A 17,720-nucleotide genomic window follows, 5' to 3' on the forward strand; every position below is an offset into this window, starting at 1 on the left:
TCCTTCGTGGTACAACTTACTGACTGACACTGAGTCACCCAGTGTGTCTGATGTGTGCACATGAGTGTATGTGGGTGTGTGTGTGTGAATGTCATACCAACATTTGGCCCAATTGTGGGCTCACAACTAAGATGTAGTAGTGGCATCCTGTGTGAAGAAGCACTGCACAAAGGCTAATTGCAGAAGTTAGTGTACCAGCTCCCCCATCAGCACAAAAGAGGGACATGCACACAGGAAAAAGGATGTTTTATCAGGGGGAGTCTGAGCTACAGTTACTTTTGGAAATATTGCAGTTTGTTTGTTTTTCAGCACAAACAAATAAAAAAATGGAACAGTACACAAACCACCATGATATCCACGTCTGCGGGGCCAAGGTTCATGTTACATCATAGGCTAGAAGTTGAAGTTGAAGTTTTTGAAATGTCGGCAATTCAGTGACTCCAATTTTGGCTGCAGAACACAGCATTGGCCAATTCTGTAAACTTTGCCCCAACAGACTGAGTCAATAAATTCACCTGTCATAGCTTTCTGCCTTCAGTTCTGGGTCAGGAAAAGTCTAATTCAGTGGCCATGGCATTAAAGGGAACATTGATTTGGATTTGCTCACTAGCAGGTAATCTAGGTTATTTGTCTGAAATTGAAAATATCATGAGAGCGAAAGAGTACATGTAATCATGGGGGGGGGGGATTGGATATTAGATACTGTGTGTTTGTGTTTGCTTGCAGTCTTGTCCTTGTCTGCAACTCAACATGAAACTTCACCTCACAACAAACAGCCTCAGCTGTTTGAGCGTCTAAATGCTGATCTTAAGGTAAACTATAAATGTTTATCCTGTGACATGTATGTAGCTCAAATTGTGGTTACTGAAGAGAAAAAAAAAACAGGGTCATCAAACAAGCATATGATATTTTTAATTTGTGTTGTTTGACATTTGCTCTCCATATTACATTAACAGATAGGAACAAAAACAAGTGTTCTGTCTGCTATGAACCAACAGGTGGCAGTAGAGTCTGGCGAAAACCTGCCAGCAACACTGACTGCACAGCAGTCAGCTGCACTGCTGCTTCTCGTGAGGAATCTGGCTGATTCTCTGCACAAACATCAGCTGAAAGGTGGGAGGATGAGCCAGATATGTGTTTGTGTGTGTGTGTGTGTTCTTTTCCTTTTTACTGTGTCTGTGTGAGAACCAGTTTAAGTATTAGACCTTGAGAGTGAGGACATTTTGCCTGCTCCTCACCTCTTCAAAGGGCTGTTTGAGGTTTTACACCTGGTTTTAGGATTAATGTTCCAAACTCCAAGTGCACTCCAGTGACAGCGATGGATCATTTTCACAGAGTCAGAGTCCTCATGGAGAGCAGTAGGGCACACCAAATTTATCACATTTGTCAAGGTACTTTGAGTCTACTGCTGAATTAAGTGAACTCTGGAACTCCGGAAAATAAGAGGATTACTACTTAACTGAAGATGCTCTCATCACAGATTAAGATAAAATGTTGTGGTGTAATTTCTACAGATGAACTTTTTAAAGTATTAACTGCCAAAGTGGCAATTTGCTTAAATAAAGACATGTTTTCTGTGCAGGTGGTTTCAGATTTTGTCAAATTTCTCAGAGGAGTGCAGGGCTTAGGCATAAAGGATAAACAAAAAGGCTACATATGACAACAGCAATAAATACACTCAAAATGGACATCTAACAAATGAAATGTTTAACCATCCTCATTTATTAAATACTCATTGATCAACAGACTGCCAAGGTTCTGAACCAAAAAACTGCACTGAAGCCGAAGTGCCCAAGAATGGAGGGTTGGCGTGTGTCACAGTTGCCAACAAGCGCTACTGCAAACCTATGTGCAACTATGTAAGTGGTACACAGTTTTACATATATATATATATATATATATATATATATATATATATATATAAACATCTGCTAAAAAAAGGAGGAAACAAAAGGATGATTTATACAATTTGTGTCTTTCTTTCACAGGGTTACGATTTTAATTTCCTTAGGAGGAGTCGTTTGTTTGAGGAATGCAGTGAGCAGACAGGACATAAATGGGTAACCCAGTATGTAGGAGGAAACAAGTTGGCCATGTGCAATGGTGAGGCTATATTTTAATAACTTTCTATGAACATGCAGTTGCATTTAATGACTATTTGTTGATTTCTAATGTCAAAGCAGTAACTATTTTACACAGCTAATTTACAAAGATCCAGCCCTCTTCAAATGTTTTATTACTTTTTTACATCTTACGAACTGTCTGCACAAGGGAACTCACATATTTATACGGTGGCATTTGATGTAGAATGTTAAATTGTGAAGATTTACCTGACTTACTTTCCCTCCTTCTCTAGAGGCATCTAGTCAAATTTCAGGAGCAAAATCTGCATATTTTCCAAAAGATCAAGATTGCCTGACAACCAAGAGCAACAGCGACCTGCAGAACAGCACATTGGAAATTTTGACCAGAGAGCTGCAGAGTCAAGGCATACAGGGAGACCCACAGTATCACTGTCTTGTCTGTGGATGATGTGGAAAAAAGTGTATCGACGGAGTTGTGAATGTTGCAGTGTTAAAAGTCCCTAAATAAAGCTTTGGAAGTAGTTCACCACTGTATCAAAATTAAACTGTCTTCAAGTTTTTAGATTAAAAGTATTTCAGAACTTGAGTTGTTTCCTTTGCTGGAATTTGTGAACACTGAGTTCACTGTCAGTACATGCAGTTTCATACACTAAGGTTAAAATGCATATGCCTCACATTACACTGTATGTGCACAACTTTATAAGGCATTATATTTTTAAAAAAATGTGCACTTGTATTCTGTCACATCTGAGAAATCAAGATCTAATGTCTACAGCAATGCTAGCAGCTCTGTGACATCTTAACACATTGGAAAACTAAGATTAAAAAGTGAGACAACTTTGCTATTTCTGGGTCTTAAACACTATTGGGGCAAAGTTTGGCCTATGGGTGGCACCAGAGACAAGTCCATGTTCTTATCCAAGGTTAAGACCCAAAATTTTGAGCACAGTTTTTCATGTACTTCTGCTGACAAGGACAAGGCATGTCCAATCTTTAGTGGGAAACTGGTTGAAAACACGTAAACACAACAGCTGTATCAAAGCAGCAGCCAGTAAAGTTATACAGGCAGCAATCATGATCAAACAGAGCACTTTGTTGTTTGTCTGTACAGATACATTGCCTTTAATCCAAAGGACAGATATACCTGCAAGTGTCTGATTGCTGTCTTCACAGCTTTACATATGACTTCATTTGACTAACAGCCATCACTATTTATGTGAGTGACTATTACTAAAATGATCTTGATGGCATGATCAGGATGAGAGCAGCAGTTAAAATGAGGTTAACCACTCTGCCAAATGGACTGCTCTTTCTGTTCTACTCTCTGCTCTCAGTTTTTTTGCTAACACATCCAGACGTAGCTCACAGAGGTCAAGGTTAAAAAGTCAAAATGAAAATGCAGGGACTCATTAGGTAGCTATTGACATTCCACTCATTCTATTAGGAATCACTCTAATCAGAGAGAAAATGACCCACTGAATAACCCCTGGTGTAGGCCAACAGACCATCTAATCACAACTCTCTCTGGACTGAGGGATTAACAGGAGTAAATTGTAATGTCACACATCTTCCATCAGGTGGCAACAGAGTAAATGTTCTCATTTCATAATGCTTCTTAATGGTAACTGACTCCCAACATTTCATCAGAATAAGAGTATTATACAGTATGTGCTGAAACCTTCACTTGTCCATACTCTACATATTTTTGGTATCTCAGTCATCCCTAACAACCTTGTTATCTCACCACTGTGTATTTGATTTGAGTCTGTTTCTTGTTATTTAAGATTGGTTCCGTAGTTCCAATAAAAAGAAATCTAAAGCTACAGCATATGATATTTTGTGTGTTCCCAGCAGTTTGAGGGAGACCCCTTCCTGTTTAAACATTATACAGCTAGGTCCATAAGGAAAGGCTTTTCCCAGTTTGGTGTGCACATGACTGACCTATCCTTACCTTAAACTATCTAACACCTTTATGATTAACTAAAATTAGGGATGGGCAATAAAGCGATCTTGCTAATAATTAAAAGAAAAAAAAGTGGTTTTCAATAATTGTATCTTTAGGTCATTATATTATACATAGCTGATGTGTAAGGCCAAAACAAGAAGAAAACACATGAACATTGCTGGGTCAGTAAAATATGCGATCATGAAGATCACACACCACACAGTACAATGAAACTGTGGCACAGAGAGGTCTCACATCACCAGTGATTTGGAAATGGTTAGGATTTTTAAAGCTGTAAAAACAGCAGAATACCTGTTGCTAGATTTGCAGGTGACCTGTGCTAACAAAGGTGGGAAACACAACAAACCTAACATTACAGAAAGCCAAAGTCTGTGCTGCCAAACTGCTAGCGCTAGCACTCAAGACTGCAAACAATAAGCCTCTTGTGGTACTGTTAGTTCATACCCCAGCAACAGTCCCAGCAACACAGGAAGTGCAATTTAATGTTTCATGGCAAAATATATGGTAGAATGGTGGGAAAAAAAAAAAAAAAAAAAAAAAAGTTTCAAAACCTTGTGGTTGACTCTGAGTATAAAGAACCAGTAAGGGAAACATTTTTCAAAAACAGTGCTGCCTCAGCTTTATGCAGAAAAGTTAAATGGGTAGCTTTACATACTTTTCCACCACTACTGACATGACATCCAGGGTCATGCGTGAGTCTAACAAGCATAAATGTTATACCATGTTGGTTGCAAAGAGTATCAAATTATTGATTCAAAAATAATAATAAAAAAATGTAAATAAACAAACCTTGTGATTTATGTAGGTTCTGGTAGAAAACTTTCCCAGGGCAATAAATATTCAACAGCATATTAATTACCCCGGACTGGAATAAGACATACAATAATAACATATGGGTGCTTGGTTGTCCACATACTTTTGGTATCACTTCAAACATGAAAATTTGTGTTTTAACCAGAAATTAAAAATAGCCTCCAACTATCATGCAATGATAAAACAGATCAGTGCTATTTCAGTATGTAAAATTTTCTATCACCCGCTGCAGCAATGTTACTCTTTGTACACCAGAGGGCAGTATAAAATCACTTTTTTGAATGATTCCTTTATATTCTACCTACTTATGCACACGTTCACTGTGTATGTGAGTGTGTTTAGTTGTTCGTTTCATGCAAAGAAAGCACATGTAAAAAAGCAATATTTCACATTAAAACTACTTAGATAGAAACGGACCTGAAAATGTATTTCAGACTTGAGAATGAAAGAGAAAACAAAAATATTTTATTTCACTGAAAAGATCAATTTTAATATTGCATCTCTGTGTTTTAGCTCTTCTGGTAATAGTGTTTAACAGTGTTCACAATCAAGTGTAAACACTAGCATTTGGCAGTAATCAGTGTGTCTACTCACTGAAGTTACTCAGAGTGGAACTTATTATTTCATTTGACTTCTCAAAGAAAAAATACAGAACAATCCAAACATGAGGACGAAAGCTGTCCTCTCTCTTATTTTTCTCTCCTTATTCATTAGCATGTTTGTTCAGTGGACCAGTGTAACCTTCCTGTATCACCATCGTGCCAAACCTAATGCTGTTCACTTCCTTGGCTGCTGTCCAGCTTCTGCAAATAATAAAAAGATGAAGCTGAATGAAAGCTTACAAAGAACCTACTAAAGAATGAAGATGAATATGAATGAGTTTTGAACTTCCTTTTCCTATGGCAACATTTTGAAAATGAATAACACAGTGCTACACCTTAGCTGTTGCTGAGAGATATTATTTTTCTGTCTTGCTCTGACATGCACATAATCCTGTCTGATTCTGGAAGGATATGAGTGACTGAATCCTATCTGAAATAGTTTTTATTGCCCTGAACAAAAGCCTTCTTCATAACACAGCAACTTACTGACTGTAGGAACTGGATTTCTGAGCTGAGCACTTCTCGCTGAAGCTCAAGCTCTCCTTTTTTATGCATCTCTAGCTCCTTCCTCAATCTGGTAAACAAATGAAACCAGTGTCAGTTACTGAAACTGTGGTGGGTGAAAACTTATTAAAGGGCAATTTCTAAAAAAGGAGCTTCAGCATTTTGAGTTCTATATATTGAGTTTAAACATTTTGATGCTCTTTCTTACCCAAGAAAATGAAGTTTGTTTCTTCTTTTATTGTGTTTGTATCACTATATTTGGTCTTACCTTGCTATTGTGTTCTATCACTGAAAAGATAAACAAAACTAAATGAACTACATGAAACCAAAACCAATTTTTCACATTGGTATTCGTGCTGATTGTGACACAGAACGCTCATGCAAAATAGATACCAGCTCTTACAAATAATCTGATTAATGTAATAGTTGGTCTCTATTTCAATAGATCTCCCCAACAACTTCATTACTGGAAATACTCTGCTTTAGGTTAATAGTTCAACTGAAACATTTACAGTTTTAATGGTTGCACAACAGTACAATGAATGTTTTATATCTATGTCATATAATAATTTGTTGTAAGCGTTAGTAAAGTGAACATTTGACATGAGGATTTTGAGTCAAACAAGCTGATTTTCTTCCCCTCACATCATTATAAATCTTTGTGACGCGCCTAATGACTCCAAGAAGCAAAAGAAACCAGGCTGAGGCAACTACTGTGCCTGTTATAGGTAGTGGAACAGATTTAGGAGTAACCCTGCTCTCTTAATGTCACATGTTTCAAAACTCATTTTGAAACAACACTGTATGAAAAATGATGGAAGGGCAGACACACTGATAATACAAACTTTTCATTACACTAATGGGCTGAGTTACCCGCAGCCTCGCTATAACAAGCTGCAGTCAAAACTGTCCCGTCTCCACTTGTTGTGTATTTGGTAATGTTTTCCCTAGGGGCTTGCTGCACAGGGCTGAAGATGTACGGAATGCCCCAAGGGACAAATTGCTAAGCACGAACTGCCAGCTGTAAATCAGGTTTAGGCTGGTTGGTAGCAGCAGGAAAAAATCAAGATGGAGATGGACAGCTCAAGGGATGACAGAGGGATGCATCAAGAAAAACAATGCTTATGCACAGAGTGGGAAGTGCCCCATTTAAGATGTTTAACAGGCAGCTTCAACAGTCAGAGTTTAACCTTGGTCTAATTACAACTAGGATTACTAAGGTGCATATAAATTTAGAGATGAGAAATTCAGATCTGTCATTCTGATTATCCTTAGTCCAGTTTCAGTTTAAATATGACTGTGACGACCTTGTTAACTTCACAATGGAATACATTTATACACACTGACTGTGACTGCTGTGATACCTGGGTAAAATCTGGGTTTCTAGAAAATGCATAGCTACTGCACACAGAGCAAAACAGTGGTGCTTTAAAAGCACCATTAATTTACTTTACAGAAAATTTAGGCAAGAAAGAAGCATCATTATATCTGTGTACAGTCTTAACATTCAGCCAGTACTTCAATAACAATCTCTCCCTCAGAAAATCTAATAACCATAATGTAATGTTTTAACTACACTTGACTCTGTTTCAGCTGTGTTTCATAAAGAAGGAAATTATATACAATATATCATATATAAAGATTCCAAAATACACTTAAAAGAAAGCAGATATATGAACTTTATGGCAACACCACAGGGGAGACTGGTGTCCCTCTGTCATAGTCTAAAACAATCAGCTGCTTCACTCTTTAAAATCAGTCTGCTCTTGTGGTAGCAAAGTAAATAGGTGACACTATAATTTCATTAACATATATGAAAACGTATTACTCAGTTCAGTTTGCCTCTGGAAAAATCATTGGTCTTGGGTCCATGCTATCTGATACCTTGGCTATGATTTAACTGTTATGGCAGGTGATGTGAGGACTCTATACTGAGCTACACATGGATCTAAGACAAGCCACTTCTTTCTTACTTTTATTGGAAGTTAATGAAACAATAAAACAAGCCAACTAAAATTGCATTTTCACAATGGCAGTGTTCTAAACTTTATACTTCGCTGTTGAACTTACAAATCAGATTTTTAAGGCGAGTGTACTCGCAGAAGAATGATGTTTCTAGCAGCAAGACACTCATTTGGCATTTTGGATATTGGTGGTCTCTGCAGGTTTTTATTAGATTTCTGCACTGCAATGACATCTTTAAATGAGCCTTCACAAATAATGTAACAGTGATATATCAATGAAGAAAATCCTACACATCAAAAAATCCAGCTCCTAAGTCATCAATCCCAAGCACATCGACTGAATATCTTAAGTATCTTACCATTGTGACAATGAACGATCTGCACCAGCAGTCACCCTGTTTTGCACACTGAACACTTTTTAAAATGACTGTAGCACTCATTCAAATTGACACGCATTCAATTTCCAACAATCAATAAGCGGAGGGTTAAATATGTGTTTTAAAGAGACACTGCAGTGGCTGAGGACAGGATTGATGGTTTCAGTTCAGACTGGATGATCATATGAATGAGTGAGAGGGGGCCTCCCTCTTCCAAAGCCACATCCTCAGCACTTCCTGAAGCTAATAAGCGTGGCTGTAAGGAAGGACCTAGTATGTTTAATGAGGCTAGTGGATGAACAGGACACGCTAGCTACATGCATGATTTAAGGCAAGGCTGTGAGACGGAGGGGGGACTCAGAAGAAAAGCAAGAGCAGAACAAAGAGAGAGTAAAGGAGAGAGAAAAATAAATAAAGATGAGCAAAACATACAGCTAGAAGTGAGGGCAATGATTACCTATTTTGTGCCTTGTCCTAATAACAGGCATGGTGAGAAAACATTTAATTAAACACTGTGAAATATGTGATTTGAAAATCGGTTAGAATGAATAATACATGTTAAATTTTTGATATTAAAAGTGTAGACGTCATCATCTAGATAGGTTTGGGGTTTGTTAATCACTTCACATCCATAGTATGGTAGAGAAGACATTATCTAAAGTAGTGGCATCAGCAATAACAATGACCCTTCCTTCCTGGAACACTATTGATCTCCAGTCTTTAATTAAATAAAGAAAGTCTCTTTGTGAGGGAACAAGGTAGGCCAGCGCTCACCTACCAGTCATGTTTCAATAGAGCAGAGTCTCAATTTATATTCTACAACGAATTCATATTCTACTGTGATGAGCAGACACCTGCCCAAGATGTCTCTACAAGTGCTTGCTGTTGTTCCCTCTTTGCATCCATTGTTCTATCTTTGTATACCTAAATCTGATGAGATAAGAGTGTCCACACAGGTTTAGTATTAAGTGTTTTGTAACAGTCTGTAATTTTATTGAGCTACATTATTATACTTGGAAATCAGTGCATTCTACGTAGACATTTATTCTCCCACTCACTGTCAGAGGTGCAACAAATATGTAGATTTGCTTCTGATGATAAACAAGAGCTAAATTATAGTGTCTAGCTTTGTGACAGACTGGAAGATTGACACAAGTCTCGTAACCTTTTCAGAAGAAAAGATGCAGCAAGCTGCAAACTGGAATAAATGAGTAGACAAACATAACTAATGTAGATACTTCTATATAGGGCACAGGGGGGGCACTGGTTGCTTTGATGAGGAAGGAAGTGATGTGAATGATATACTATGGCCATAACAGTTAACAGTTCTCAACCCAGTGGAACATCTACTGGTGATTTTAAACAGCTCTCCACCACCATCATTAAAACACCAAATAAGGGAATATTTTTTGGAAAGTGTTCCTTAGGCCAATATGTGTATTAGACCCTAAAGGCCCTGAAAATTCCAAAATGGTCGGAATTTTGGGCTGTGTGGACATCCACATTGTCCATAATGTCCTACACCAGACAAAATACATGCCATGCATACCCTCATGGCTATGCAAACAATGATTCAGTATCATTCACATATGAGAGGGAAAGTCCAAATAAAACCTTACAAGAAAAACACAAACAAAACAAGGAATGATAAACAAGGGATCCCTCATCAGAATGGCTGATCATTCCATGGTAAAACAGTAAAATGAATAATGTGTCCCAGTAATTGTCACAACCAGAGAACAATCACGATGTGACAGCTGTACCTGATATGGTTAAGTATTTAATATACCAGTTAAAATGAAAACAGGCTCCTAAATAAAACTTCCCTGCGAGGTGAAACTCAGAAGTGTTAACTATTACATTTTCACAGTTTCAGTGTGCTTCCCATGTCTTTACACGCCTGTCTTCTCCAAAGCTAAAAAAACAAGCACGCTAGCTACTGACAAAGAGTAACTCGCTTGAGTTCTGTACGTGTTTTCTGCTTGCTCTTTTTGTGACACACACACACACACACACACACACACAGCTGCCTCTTACCATTGTTAATACTAATATTTTGGATGGGAAATACTATATATCTAAGTATCTAAGTCAATACATATACAGTACTACTGTACTGTATGTATATGCATTCTATTAAATATTGTACATATCTCTACTGAGTTGATGGTATGTGTGTTCACGTTCCTGCATATGCTTGGTTTACATACCAATGTTTGATTTTTTCCCATTAGAATGTGATGTATGATTCCACTAAAACCAAACTGTATTTATTTGTTGGTAAGTCGCTGGATAAGCAACTCTCTGTCCCTCATTCATTATCCCTTACAAACCTCCCTGCATCAATCACATTAGCCTTTTTTTTTTTACACTTGTTGACTGAATGAAATACACTGCAGATCAAAGCCTTAATTAAGCCAAATGGTCTTAATGCTCTGTTATTTACACTTCTAGAATTGGACTCCAGCCACGAGGATACAGAAAGACGGGAGCTGGGCTCACTGGTCTATTCAGCACTTCTCACAGTATGATTCAGTTCTACCCTTCGTAAACAGCACCTTTTATCTAACAGGCGTGCAGAACACTGGGTTGTATTGTGTTGCTGACACTGTGAGTCTTTCCTCTGTCTTTGTCTAAGTGTATTTAGCATTACAAGAGTGACTGCAGCTATTAGCGCTACTTCTGAGAATAATTTTTTATCAGTTATACTTAAGAAAACCACATACCCTTGGTGAGGAGAGAACAGTGGTTATACTTTTATACACTAGGGTCTGACAGCCCTCACAATACGCTCAGCTAATTGAACATCACAGCTGCTCAGAAAGGAATATTTAAAATATCAAGAAGCTCTGAGGAAACCTCTGTGATAAAAACCTGTTTTATGTACTGCTAAATAGCTTACTACTATGTTTACACTTTGTTTTAGTCTATTTTGCACCATTTTGTTTTGTTTGCTTTTACTTCCCTGCAGCATTAACTGTTTACCCTTTAGTGTCAAATAAGGATTATATTCTGTGACAAAAATGTAATTGCAAGTAAATCAGGTACTCTAGTGTCTGTGTGTCCAAATATATAAACTTCCCTCAGTATCCAGACAGCTGATGACACTCACCTTAGACAGGTGCTGTCAGTGAGAGGTTTCTGAATGACAAACAGGCTCTCCGCTCTCAGAGATTCTGTCATTGCTTCAGCCGCAGTCAACTGCTGATCCAGGTCTGTAGTCAGGAGTAATAAATCATACACAAAATGACTTCACTCAAACAAGACAGACACATGCTGTAGGTGCATTGTTCAGGTGACAGTTCCTGAGGAGGCTGAGACAATGAGACAAAGTTTAGATTATACAGTATCTCCACCACCATAACCTTGCAATATTCTTGTTGTAACACACATGACCTCTCCCCACAGTTGTGCTCTCACTGACAGAATAAAGCTGCATTCAGTCCAAATTTAGCACTGTGTCAAAAAAAAGTAAAACACTACAGTGCACTGTTTTGATCTCTGATAAGTATTTAAATTCATGAATCTAATACTCAGACTGGACTTCCTGAATAATATTTCATCTTCAAACCAACTTCTATGCAGTTTTTTGCATTTTTTTCAACATAGCACAATTTTTGTTCTAAACACACCTGTTTGTATTTGTACTGGGTAGCAAGAATACCAAGAATGCATGCTGTACATGTGTGTACGTTATGTGCCTTTAACACAGATTTAAAAAAAAAAAAAAAACCTTTTTCTCAACGTCAGTGATCTCCTTTCCAACATAACCATGAAGCCAGAGACTGACATACTTTATGATCAACATCTGGGCTCAAGATTCTACTGCTTTGGCAGTGTGGGTGAATTTTCAAATTTTAGCTGGCTTGGCAGCAGTTACTGTACATTTTTAGATGACTCTTTTTTTTTCCCCTCTAACTCTGATTTCCCTGATTTCAAAGACATCAATGTTAATAACAAGCTGGAAAAGTGATGGTTTGCTGTAGGTTGTGTGAGTGTATCTGAAATAACGAAGGGGCTTTGAAATGTGTCGAGTGTTGCAGAGAAAGGGTTTTGCATGTGCCCTGTAAGAACCACATTATCTGACATAGGATAAACTTTAGGTATTCACCTTTTAGGTTGTTATCCAGGCCCTGTAGTTCAAGCTGGAGAGCTCTCCTCTTCTCCTCCATGGAGCTCATGTGAGTGTTCCTGCAGCTCATCAGCTCCATCTCTGATTACAGAGAGAGAGGAGAGATTTATATTGAATCTATACTACTCAGTGAAAGAAAACTTGTCTTTTGCAAAGGTGCTATGTGGGCATTTTTAAAATTCACTTTAACTGTACACACAATCAGATAATAGTGTTCCCCTGAGCCCAGATATAATGAATAATGTGAAGATGTCGGTTGTCATTGGCGAGGGGAGCTACACCCTCAATCTTGTGGAACTAATGAAAAAGAATAAATTGTCATTTCATGTTACATGTTGCTAGGCCTCAAAAATACAATATACTGTCTTTTAATGAACCACTGTCACTGAAATTTCTCATCAAGTCATCATTACATAATATTTGTTGGTTAAACTTAATGATTAAATCAAATACATAAACTGCAACTACGTATGCACCATTGTCTTAAACCTGTCTTCAAACTCCAAGAAAAAATGCATTACATCCAACTAAACTTTACTTTGGTGAGACACGTGTTGTACTTTTCTGACTAATTATTTTACAACACGCAAAAATAGTAGTATGTTCACCACTAGAGTCTCATGGCTAGGTGTGCTAGGTTGTGAGCTGCTCAGAATTTAGGTATCATAACAAAATGAGGGTCTTAACAGTCTTAACTCTTCCTTCCTTTCCTTTCTGTTTATATATTTCTGTACACATTTCTTTGGAGAAATGTTTCTTTTTCTTCTTTCTTTCTTGTACCAGGTACAGTGCTGTGAAAACATTTGAGCATATACACTTACATACAATCTTCAACCCGAAACCGTATGTTCAGTTCAATACATACATACTTAAGATTAACTTACTTAAGTGTATTTTTATTATTTGTTTTAGCCTCCTTAGAGTCCAGATGGACAGATTTTCATACATGGAAGAATTTTGTTGTTTTGAGTATTTTTTCTAAAATGATAAAATGAATGATCTTTCGAATCCTGCCAGCTTCTTTTATTTTGCGATCCATACAACATGCTTTAATTACTTAAACAGTACAACTATGCATTTTTATTCTATTCGGTAATTAATCTATTTATTGAGTTCTGATATCAGTGACTACTATCACTGTCAGTGATACACTGTAAAACATGTCAAGGATCATGACCATTCATCCACTTATTAATCTACGTATACTCTATATACCAAGAATGAAATAATAATTTTGACATGTGCAGCCAGGGCCACATCTGCATTATATAACTTTGTGTCTCCTGTGACAACAGTACAATAAACAGTGTTTTATGACCTTTGTATAATGATTCCACCTCCCTCTCCAGGTCCAGGATCTCAGTGTGTGTTTGGCTCTCGAACACTGTTTCTCTGTTCCCTCGAAGACTGAAGTCACTGTTGAACCTTGAGATCTCTTGAAGGAAGCTTTCCTCTTCTTCTTTAGACTCCTTCTTTATCTTGGCCTGGTATGAAAAGAAGGATCATGGGAATTGCTTTCAACAATAATATAAATACAGCCATTTGTGATGCTACCTCTTCTGCTACTGCCGCTATTAGTGATGCATATTAAGGATACAATTTTAATCAAATTTCCATCTCTAAGTGAACGGACTGCAGTATTTCACTTGTGTGCAGTGTTTCACATTTCAATGGGTTCGTGTCTTTTCCCACCCCAAAGTGCTCACTGTGAGTGGGGGAATAACCTGGGCTTGTGTGGGCATATAATGTACTCAATGAGTGTATCCCTCAGGAATAAAGCTTTTTGTTGCAGGTTTGGTTCAACAGTGGTATGTATCCGGGATTAAGTAAAAAAGTATCCCATAACAAGAATGACAGCTCCTTAATCAAACTATGTTACAAAAAATGTGGAGGATAGCTCAACTTCTGTGTGTCAAGTGAGTCATTTAACAAATTTCCTTTTCTCTATTTTTATTTATTTATTTTTTTTTTATCACCTTAAATGTAATCGATGCGATCTTGGACTGTTTGTCAGAACAGAACAAACAAATTGAGGATGTCCCCACAAAGTCTACAATATTGTGATTTTACAGACTGATAAATCAAGTCATCAAAAAACCAAACAAACAAACAAATGAAAAAAACAACAACACAGATTTATTGACTTATAGTAATTGTTACTCGCCAGCTACATATTTGTCCATATTATTTGTATTCGATGGACATTAGATCAGAATTATTTTAAAGGCTTTATAAGACAGTCAATATGGTACCACTGGAGTTTGAGATTATAAATGCTGACCAGGTATCCATATTACACATAACCAATATTATATGAGATGTAAATATTGATTCAGGCTTCAACCCACTAGACGGTCCCTGAGATGGCTCTTCTGGCAGAGCAGCTCCTCAATTTGCTTTACCATCTGGTCTTCACATTTCTTCATCAGATCATGGCTGCAGCCTCGTCACAGACAACTGCTGAGCCTGGAGCAGAAATAGACAGATGTACAGAGAGGGAGATACGTTACTGATGCTATTCATGTCAGAGATATGCACCTGATCACAGAGGTGAAGAAGTGAGATGAGATGAAAATGCTAGGGTTGGGTAGCTGGCACAATACTTATATATCATAGACCATATATGTCAGTGATCCATACTGGGAAATGGTGAACAAAAATGTTTCTTTGACTACTTTCAAAAACATAGGTTTCTTTTTCAGCTTGGCTATATATATCATTCACTCAAACTTTTATTGTTTAGATCTTGTTGTCTCTTCATTGTATGTGATTATACAGTACACACCAAAAGAAAGAAAATTGCCAAATTATAGAGGAAGGTAAGTTTGTGGAGGATGCTTTTTAAAGCTGCCTTGGGCAGTTTTGAGTCTATTACTCGGGCTGTCAAAGAGGAAGTGAGTTTATTGTTTCTTATACAGTAGTGGAGGGGCCCTGTGTGTTTTCTGTGAGGAACAATCAGGTTCCAAGGTTTTCTAAACACTGTAATTATCTTAAGACAGCTCTCATAAACTGCAAGATGTTACATCATGTGAGCTGTAATCACTAATGTGCGGTAAACACACCCTGTATATCTGTATGATGTAAACAGTTTCAATATTCCATTCTAAGCAGTCAGAAAAGGTATGCCTGCTGTGTGTTCACAAATAGATAATCCTCACACAGACACAGTGTTGTAATCAGCAACTTCTCTAATTAGACCTACTAATTTGCTTTTTTGATCAGATGTCCACTTTTACAAGTACAGGAACAAGTTAGCAATATTTCTGAAAGGTCAACGAGCCTGCCTTTGACACCATATCTTACACATGCTAAAAGGTTTCACTAATGCTATCCGGTGGAAATTAGAGATTGATTTTACAGTGGCACTGCCAATCGATCCTATGCGCTGTTGATGAAACAAATGGGAAAGATTAAGTGCTTCAAATCATAAAGGAGATCAGCTCATCAATATGCCAATATACACTTCTTTACCCCATGAGTATGAATGAATGAATACTGTATGCCCTAATACTGTAGGTAAAGCAATTACATCTTTGTATTTTACGACAAAGTAAACTTTATACAAATATGTTGACCAATTCTTCATGTCACTGATCCTCATACAAGAACCCCAGCACTTATCTAAAGGTACAGTTCAAAGTCAGGCTAAATGATATGCCGCAATGCAAATGAGTACCATGCTGTGCAAATATCAAGCTGTGCTAAATCAGCAGTACCATCAAACAGGCAACAGCAACAGTCACCACTTATCTACACTTGCTTACTTTGAAATGTATGGAAATTGGAGAAAATAAACTAAAGCCCCCCTTAAATTGATTTTAAGGCAACATTTTGTATCAGAAAATCAACAAGAATGAAACTAAGTTCAAATGCTGCCTACCAAAATAATCAATACTTCAGAAAGTATGTATGTAGCACACTTTAAAAAAAAAAAAACTATCATGGTTGCTCCTCTAGTCATATAATGTAATTATAATTCACACATCACCAACCAATAAAGGAGAAAAACCAAACTGTAAAGTAGTCTGACCTTTTTATCAAGTTCCTCATTGGTCCTCTCATATTTTTCGGTTGCACTCTTGATTTTTTCATTGCATTTAATGATGGCTACTTTCACTGAAACAGAGATAATTGATAAATCAACAACCTGCAAAAGAACACTGCAATATACTGAGCAACCTGTCACAAATATTTATAATGTCACCTCTTGTAAGCTTAGACTAATTAGAAACAGAAAAAATACACTTCAGATGATGTAAACTGAATTATGGATGGATAAAGATGGATATGGTCTTTCAATGTTAGCTAATGTTAGAATTCATTTTGTTTGCTGAAATGTTAGTGGGCAATAAAATAAAATAAAAATAAAAATCATACCTTCTTTGATTTTTTGTGTCTGTTCAGTAAACTGTTGTTCAGTTAGAAGGATTTGTTCAAAGAGTGTGTCTAAACTCATTTTGAGTCTGTAGGTTTAATAAGTAACCTAGAATCCAAGGAACAGATCCCACTGTGGATAACATTTACTAACTAGCTAGTTATCCCCTGAGCTAACTTGGTTGCTCAGTAAGCTAGCTACGCCCGTGACGCATGTTTCCAAAATGGCTGTCCTGCCCCACCCTACCAAGCGTCTGACACCGGTTGGTTTTTTAACACTTCAATTCAGACAAAAATACTGATAGTAGATTTACATGTATGTTGTTCGGTATTGTTGCTAGCTTGAGAGAGCCGAACTCACAGTCTATGGTCGGAATATTAATGGGCACGGTTTTGTAAAACAGTTATAAACAAACTGCCTAAAACTGTAGTCAAATTAGCTAGCGTTAGCTAAAACCAGGTACCGGATGTAGCTAGCGATGCATATTTATTTGGGGATCACACTAGTTAGCTAGTGTTACCGCCAGCTTTACTGGATGCACACTGTAAATTGTGATAAATCTGTAATCAAATTAGAGTATGCCTCTTTGGAGTCACCATCCCTGTCCTGCATCTGACGTTGATAACTTACAGCACGGTTAGCCAACTACTGTAGCGTTCAGTACGCTTTCATTAATCAGTCCCCACTCATGGTGTTGGAACTTTTATCAAGTGCTGTATCGGCACATTCAGCCTTTTCAGCTGTAATCCACTGAGACACGCTGCGTACATTTGTCACACAATTCCTGACTTTGACCAATTTTCTCGTTTCACCGCTGGGACAGAGAAAAGCCTCTGATCCGGTGCCATGAAACACATTACAGCGTGAAACGTTAAATGACCTGAGGACTACATCATTCTGACA

General features: G+C 37.5%; 2 protein-coding genes across 4 annotated transcripts; one reads left to right on the top strand and one right to left on the bottom strand.

Annotated features, from left to right (window-relative positions):
* Positions 1-451: 451 nt before the first annotated feature.
* si:ch1073-126c3.2 (uncharacterized protein LOC555816 homolog) lies at positions 452-2,670 on the top strand. Of its 3 annotated transcripts, none has more exons than XM_051076877.1 (6): positions 452-613; positions 727-812; positions 957-1,113; positions 1,747-1,859; positions 1,989-2,103; positions 2,357-2,670. In XM_051076877.1, exons 1-6 carry the CDS (start codon positions 571-573, stop codon positions 2,530-2,532), a joined length of 690 nt encoding a protein of 229 aa, XP_050932834.1. In that variant the 5' UTR covers positions 452-570; the 3' UTR covers positions 2,533-2,670. The 3 variants fall into 3 exon arrangements, with proteins under 3 accessions (XP_050932834.1, XP_018516338.1, XP_018516337.1); XM_018660822.2 differs by having other exon boundaries at positions 999-1,113; XM_018660821.2 differs by having other exon boundaries at positions 530-613; positions 700-812; positions 999-1,113.
* A 2,669-nt stretch (positions 2,671-5,339) lies between these two features.
* Positions 5,340-17,050, bottom strand: ccdc172 (coiled-coil domain containing 172). The gene is given in 9 exon segments (XM_018660868.1): positions 5,340-5,666; positions 5,952-6,039; positions 11,423-11,525; positions 12,422-12,523; positions 13,761-13,926; positions 14,791-14,877; positions 14,879-14,908; positions 16,473-16,558; positions 16,820-17,050. Coding segments are annotated over 9 exon segments (777 nt in total). The 5' UTR covers positions 16,899-17,050; the 3' UTR covers positions 5,340-5,630.
* Between the last annotated feature and the right edge of the window lie 670 nt (positions 17,051-17,720).

This window comes from Lates calcarifer, linkage group LG16_LG22, assembly GCF_001640805.2.
Source record: "Lates calcarifer isolate ASB-BC8 linkage group LG16_LG22, TLL_Latcal_v3, whole genome shotgun sequence".
NCBI classification, from domain to species: Eukaryota; Metazoa; Chordata; class Actinopteri; family Centropomidae; genus Lates; species Lates calcarifer.

Coding starts and splice junctions, on each gene's coding strand:
- si:ch1073-126c3.2 (XM_051076877.1), top strand. CDS start 571: ATGGCATTAAAGGGAACATTGATTTGGATTTGCTCACTAGCAG. Junction 1,860..1,988: donor GCAAACCTATGTGCAACTAT/GTAAGTGGTACA, acceptor TTTCTTTCACAG/GGTTACGATTTTAATTTCCT. Junction 2,104..2,356: donor CAAGTTGGCCATGTGCAATG/GTGAGGCTATAT, acceptor CTCCTTCTCTAG/AGGCATCTAGTCAAATTTCA.